The 7,859-nt window shown below is 32.4% G+C and overlaps 1 protein-coding gene across 1 annotated transcript; it reads right to left on the minus strand.

Moving 5' to 3' along the window:
- Positions 1–5,053: 5,053 nt before the first annotated feature.
- On the minus strand, positions 5,054–6,114 carry LOC110094684. The gene has a single exon (XM_020819973.2). It carries the CDS (start codon positions 5,736–5,738, stop codon positions 5,283–5,285), a length of 456 nt encoding a protein of 151 aa, XP_020675632.1. The 5' UTR covers positions 5,739–6,114; the 3' UTR covers positions 5,054–5,282.
- Between the last annotated feature and the right edge of the window lie 1,745 nt (positions 6,115–7,859).

The raw sequence follows: 7,859 nt of genomic DNA on the forward strand, positions 1-7,859 counted from the left end.
ACAAAATCACTTCCACCTTTCCCGATGCGGCGGAGTAGTCGGATCCTTTGACACCAAAGAGATCTTCTTCTTCCCAAAACTTCCCTCAAAATAAATCTTGAATTCAATGGTACTAACGTGCAAGCTTGTCGGAGCAACCGTGTGAACCCCCCTCCACACTCCCTTGAAACCCCCTCCAATGATCTTCTCCTTCTCTCAAACTCCACCCTTTCCTCTCTCCTTTTCAAGTTCTCTCTTCAGGTTTCCTTCAAAAAAATGAAGCTTCAAAGGATGTCAAAGATGCTTTCAAAGTCTTTGAAAAAGATTAAATAGAAGAGCTCAAAAAAGGCTCTGAAATGCACCAAACGGACATTATCATCCAGGATGATCGCGAGATTATCCCGTAGGATGCGCTTAAAAGAAGGCTTTAGAAAATCCTAGAAACTAAATTTTGGTGACACATATTGTCCAGGATGATTGAAGGATCATCCCGTATGACGTGCTTAAAAAGAGAGCTTCAAAAAATCCTAAAAAACTCAATTTTGGTGCCAAAAATTTTCCTGGACAATCACGGGATCGTCTAGTACGATGTGTAGAATTTGACCTGATAGTCTCGGATGATATTAGGATAGTCCAGGATGATTAGTGTAAAATTGTACAGCTCATCCAGGATAAAATTATGGATCGTCTGGGATAATTAGAAGAAAAATTATGGTATTTCATCTTGGATGATTTAAGAATATCAAGTATGTCGGCAAACATCATCCTGTATGATATACAGATCGTTCAGGATGATCGGATTGAAAAATTTAACCATAACTAATCCCCTAATCACATGATCAATTTAGAAATGAATTGTCTTGATCGTCTAGGATGATCTAGATCGTCCAGGATGATTAGAACAAAAATTGAATCTTAAAACCTTACCTAAATTATCATTGGCGGCAGTTTTCCAAGATCATAAAGGATCATCCTAGATGATCCAAAATCAACCAGTATGATTAGTTTAAAACTTGATCTTTTAGATTTGACTAAATCTCACTCCCCTGAAAGTGTGTGTGCATGGTCACCAAGCAAGCATACTCCCTTACAGGACTTGACTCAAGAAATTAAAAATATATCAATGTATTACAAATAAAAGATGTTCTACCAAAACTTGAGTCTTGAATGGTGCATCGTAATTCTGAAAAGTTAGTATACACACAAATAAATATATATTTCAAATACAAGTAGACAACAGAAAGTGAGTCATAATATTTGTTATCATAAAAAACATAAATATATAAGCTCGAGTTGCAATAATCTCACCCTTTTTTATGATGGTAAATATTACTGGTTGAATTTGCAAAATTGAAAACATTCTCTCCTAATCTCCCCCTCACTAGAATAAAAATTTAAAAATAGGGGAAGATAAAATTTTTGTTATTTTTATTTTTTTTTAAGGATACAAATACTACAGTATGTTCTCCCCTTTGACATTATTAAAAAAATGAAGGGCACAAATAATCAGAATAATAAAAATGATTAAAAACAAAATGATCCCTGATCTACTGAGAAAAAATATCAAATATTCTTAAAATAAAAAAGTTACCTCTTAATTTTATTCAAAAACGCAATAAGGAATGTATTGACAATGCATAACCTAGAAATGTTAGAAATTTAAAATTTGTTAATTCAAACTCAAGTTCTTTTAAAGGCTCAAAAACATTTTAATCGAATATCTAAATCAAGGAACAAATTAGAAAAAAAAACACTAATTTTTTCAAAACTCCTTTCATAAAACATATCTAATAGAAGATTAATGCAAAAATTGATGAATCAAGAATCATGATTTTTAAGCTCAAGTATCAAAAATATCAAGAGTTTTCTAAAGCTTTAAGAAGTACAAGAAAGGTAAGCATTACTTTTTGTGGGCTCATTTTATGCCTCTTGTTAGTTTTTTGGCGCACTTTGTGGATCTTTTAGTTTTTAATAAACTTTGTGTATCTTTCACAATTTTGGCATCATTGCACTTTTGATTTGGCATTATTGGCCACTTTTTTTTATATGCTACCTTTTTGAAATTTTAAAAATAAAAGTAAACTCATTCTATTGACAAAATAAACTACTTGATTAAGAAAATTATGAGGTAGATTCAACAACTTAAAAAAGATCCCTATACAATAAACAAAATATAGGGAGAAAAAAAAATCAGTTTCAAAATCCAACTTATAATATTATGAAGATTTTGAATCAAAATAAAAATAAAATATTTAAGATAAGAGATAGAGAGACAAAATCATGAGTTTCCTTTCTTTGACTATTTTTAGAGAAGTCAACCATAATTTAAATAAGAATTCAAGAAAAATAGGAGGTAGGTTTTTCCTTTATAGAAAAGTGAACGTGTGTGTTTATCAGATAGAACTTCACAAAAAAAAAAGTAAAGACAAATTTAAAATTTTAAACAAAAGATAGAATAAAAAATAATAAACCCAAAGAAAACACATAAAACAAAAAAAACATACATAAATAAACACACAAACAAAAAACATCAACTTGCTCCTGGTCTGATGATTCAAAAGCAAGGTCTGCCCAAGAGATTTTTTATTTTTTATTATTCGCCCTTTTACAATTTGCTTAGCTTTACCCTTTTCTTTTACAGGAAGAGTTCTCAAATTAGGGCACTAATTTTTCATATATCCAGGCTTCCTACATCCAAAGCAAACAACATTAGGAGAAATCTTTATATTCTTACCATTTTTATTTTTATTCCACTTTTGTTGATGCTTATTCTTTGGTGATCTTTTTAATTTGCTTGATAAGTCATCGCTTTTGTCACCAACTAAGCCATTTTTCTCTATGTTTTTAGCATTTAGCACTATCATCTCTCCTGCATCCAAAAGTCTTTGGCCCAAACTATATTAGTAACTAAGGGGTATAATCAAATAGAAAGTATTGATTTTGAGGAGACCTTTGTTCTTGTAGCTAAGTTAGAAGCTATTAGAGTGCTATTAGCCTTTGCTTCTTTAGAGGTTTTAAGACTTACCAATTGGATGTAAAGAGTGCCTTTTCAAATGTGATGTTTAAGGAAGATATATATGTAGAGAAACCCCCTGCATTTGAAAATTTAACCTCCGCCAATCATTTATAAATTGAAAAGGCATTATATAAATTTAAGCAAGCTCATAGAACATGGTATGAAAGGATTATCAACTTTCTCCTAGATAGATCCTTTATTAAGGGTAGTGTAGATACCATCCTATTCCTTAATAAAGTAGGAGATGATCTACTTAGATGAAAATCTATTTATTAATTATTTAGAATCATAAGAAGATAATTAGAAATGAGTTTGATGGGAGAGTTCACTTATTTCCTTAGTTTTAGTATAAAGCAAATCAATGATGGAACTTTTTAATTCAAAATAAATATATCAAGGATATTCTAAAGAAATATGACATGGAAAATGTTAGAGTAATTGATACACATATGAGCTCTACTATTCAATTAGATAAAGATGCAAGTGGAAAATTAGTAGAACAAAAGAAGTAAAGGGATATAATAATATCACTTTTATATTTGACAGCTAACCAACCAGACATTATGTTTTTGTTTACCTTCATGCCAAATTTCAAGCAGATCCTATGAAATCAAATATGACAAATATTAATATAATCCTTAGATACCTTCTAGGCACCCAAAATTTAGGTATTTGGTACCCTAGATAAAGTACCTCATTTGAAATCATAAAATATTCAGACTCAGACTTTATAAGATGTAAGATTGATAGAAAAAAATACCATTGGAAATTATAAATTCATAGGTCAATCCTTAGCTTCCTAGACTAGTAAAAAATAAACTATGTACCTCTATCCACTACATAGGAAGAATACACTATTATAGAAAGATTTGTTGCTCAAGTCTAATGGCTAAAGTAGCAAATCCTTAACCTTTGTCTCACTATTAGCACTATTCAAATACTAGTGACATATACATCTCTAAGAATCCAACTCTATGAACAATAAACGCATTGTAAACTGCGCTTTTATTGTTCACGGAGACAAAACCAAATGATTTTCTATGTCCGGTCTCCGCACGTAATAATTTCTCTCAAAATCGTTGAAGTATTCAAAGCTAAAAAAATATTTGACTGAACAGATGAAGACTTAGATATGATTAATCAAGAAATAGCACCTTCCATAAGTTGTCGTACTTCAAATAATATAATCTTCCTTGCATTTATCAAAGTTTGGTGTATTTCAGACATCATTGTTTAAATTAGATGGAACTCCATCACTCCTCCTTGAGTACTTGATTTTAGTTTTACAAATATACCTTCACTGGGCATATCTCTGAAACTCCTTTGCTTGTTAATATCCCCTATATTTATGTCATTAATTCATGTCGTTCAATCTATTTTTAGATTTTCTTATAATCAAATTTACAAATTCAACCCAAACATGTAACCATTCACTTCACCACCTATCATTGAACCTTCAATTATTTGCAAAAAAAAGATATTAAAATAATTATATTTATAAAAAGTGTATTTATAATAATTAGTATTATTTGGTGTTATAATTTTTTTTTATTTAATTCAATTTATTTAAACCTAAATAGAATTAAGTTAAGATGTACTTCAATCAATTTAAAATAGACAAGAAGCAGTGAGGCGCACGATTAATTCAATTAGTGAACAGCTGAGAGAGAGGATTAATCTTTCTAATTTATGGTTTTGTCTTCTTTTTTTAATTTATTAGCAATAGCTTCAACTTTATGGGCAACATATCACCAGTCTCTTCCTCTCGAATTGAAAAATATTGTATCGTTTGTTATTTTTATTCATTCACTAGAGGAATACAGAGGAATACAGGTTATTTGCTTGGTTTAAATATCCAAAAAAAAAAAAAATAACTGTGAGAATTGCTGTTAAATTTTTATAATAAGCATTAGTTAAAATGAATACTTTTGCTGATTTTTATAAGCATAACTAACTAATTAGTGAAGTAATCATACTACTAATCAGAATGCTAATTAAATAAACAAATATTGTTAATTAATCCAACAACAGATGAATTTGTTAAATCTCCACATAGACTTTCAGTCAAATTGTGAAATCTCTAAATTCAGTCAAGATGTTATAAATCCAGATGGCAATATCTAGCTATTTCATTGAAATTTAATGATCAAATGCTCATTAATCCTGAAATCCTTGTTAGCAATCAGCTATTAATAATCTCACAAACAGTTACTTTCAGTCAAATTGTGAAATCTCTAAATTCAGCTATCAATACAACGAGGAGGGGAAGTGAAGCTCCCTCCGGTAATTAATCAGAGGTCGGGGCCCATTCAGAAGTGAAATTGGTGACGAAGCTTGGTTCGTCACTGCGATAATCAGAGGAGTTCTGTGCGGAGTGAACAAGAGGAAGATCCTTGGCTTCTTCCTCGATATCTTCATCGAGGTCGCTGGTGGACAGGTTGATGCAGAAGAAGCAATCGAGAGAGGCGAAGAAAGCGGATGAGATGCTCGAGACGACCCACGTCGCCATGCTTTCGAGCTTCTCGTAGGATGTGTCGCCACCGTTCTCCACTACAGGGTTAGAGCTCTCCATGGAGGTCGCCGCCGGGATCGAAATCGTCTCCAAGATTAGATAGAAAAAGATGCGGCGAAGAGAGCAAAGCAAAGCGAACCCCAGCGACATGAATGGCCAACGAGGGTAAAAACGACATGAATGGTCCGAACTCATCCAACCCAGGAAGCCGACCTGGGGTTCGCCTTTCATCTTCTCCTTTTCGTCGTTGCTGTTCGTTTTCGTTGATTCGCAGGGTGTGCATAGATTGCACCGTCGCTTCTCGGCTTCCTTGTCGTCGTTCGACTTCGTTCATTCGCTCTCGAGCAAGATAGACAGCACGGATCGCTCCTTCCTTTTCTTCGTTGCTATTCGACTTCGGCTCCCTCTTGGCTGTTCGACTTCGCTCTTCGCAATCTTCTCATAAGGGATGGCACGAGGCTCGTTCTCCAGCGAAGAATTTCAAACCCGTTCGTTTTGAGCGGCTTTTGAAGTCGCGGGATCCGCCTCCGATAATACACGACTAATACTTCAGTGGTTTTTCTTTTGTTCCGCTTAAAATTAACCAAACAGCGGAATTTAGAAAATACGTGTATTTCTTTTACTTTACCCTCCTAATTCAGGCAACCAAACAGCCCCTAAATTAGATGGAACTCCATCACTCCTCCTTGAGTACTTGATTTTAGTTTTACAAATATACCTTCACTGGGCATATCTCTGAAACTCCTTTGCTTGTTAATATCCCCTATATTTATGTCATTAATTCATGTCGTTCAATCTATTTTTAGATTTTCTTATAATCAAATTTACAAATTCAACCCAAACATGTAACCATTCACTTCACCACCTATCATTGAACCTTCAATTATTTGCAAAAAAAAGAGAACCAAAGTTGATATGTCAAATATTGATCCCCACAAAGACCATAGTCGACCAATTGTGTCATGATTCGTGTAAACTAGGTTTCGTTTGGGACAACTTTCTCAATGCTTTCTAAATTTTTTAGTTAAAAATTTTCTTGAATTAAAAATTTTTGTGCTAAAAAATTATTTTAGAAAGTAATAAAAAGTTGTTCCAAATGAAACCTTAAGGTTTCGCTATCGCTAAGGACGGCTTTATTATTGCTTCTTAAAATAACTTTTTAGTACAAAAATTAAAATTTTTGTACTCAAAAGCTGCTTTAAGAAGCAATAAAAAAACCGTTTCAAACGAAGCTTAAATATCAGTCAACAATGCCTATTCTTATAATCACCATGAATGAAGATTAATAAATTATAATGAAATCCGATTCATTATAACTAAAATCTTCAATGTTTTATTCAGACCATAATTAAAATAAATCTTTGAGCATTCAACATAAAACCATTCATCACTCATTTTATTTTAAACATTAGAGTTATATTTTTTAATTATTTTATATTATCCTATGATAAAATGTTTGACAACAGAGGAGAATATATCAATGTAATCCACACCTTTCTTTTGAGTGTAACCTCTTGCAATTGATTTAATCTTATATTAATTGGGTTCCCCTTTAGGGTTTAATAATATTCATCTTGCATTGCTTGAATCCATTTTTTTTGAATTTTTGGTAAAAATAACCTCTTTGTAACTTAAATGTTTTGAATATTTATATTAAGTGCTGACAATAGAGCATATTCAAATAAATTTAGATAAAAAATATCGTACCTATTTATTATTGAAATTTTGAGGAAAATAATGATTCTTGAATTCTTTCATTGCTCAAAGGCTGTATCGAATAAAATTTATATTATTTTAAGAGATAAAGAAAATTTATTAACTTATTGAATTTACTCATGTTGCGGACTATATCAATATTCGCATCAGTAGAGTGAGTGAATTTTTCATTTTAATGATATACTGTTAACCGGCACATAAAAAGATAATTGAAGAGAGATCAGAAAAACACCAAAAAAAATTTTACGTGGAAAATCCGAAGAGAGAAAAACCACAGGGTCTTGTCCTACTGAAAAGGTTACATTAAATTTAACTGAATTATAAAGGTTGACCCATCCCTTAATTTGAAGGCAGTGAAATTACAATAGTTTGGAGTGTTGGACGAAAGTTCGATAGTGGTTGGCGGCTGGTTGGTGGTTTGACGAAGGTCGAGTGGGAGTCCGATGGCAGTTGTCGATTGGATAGAAGTCCAGCAGATATATGTGGCCCGGTATAAGTTTGATGACAGTTGGCGACCGGGCGGTGTTTCGATGATTATCAAGTTGAATTCTGGTAGTGGTTAGTGGCCGAGAGAAAGTCAGGCGGCGATCAGTGGCCTAACAGTACTGGTCCAACCATGGTCTAGTGTAGACCTGT

The sequence above is a fragment of the Dendrobium catenatum genome, unplaced genomic scaffold, assembly GCF_001605985.2.
Source record: "Dendrobium catenatum unplaced genomic scaffold, ASM160598v2 fragScaff_scaffold_932, whole genome shotgun sequence".
Lineage (NCBI taxonomy): Eukaryota > Viridiplantae > Streptophyta > Magnoliopsida > Asparagales > Orchidaceae > Dendrobium > Dendrobium catenatum.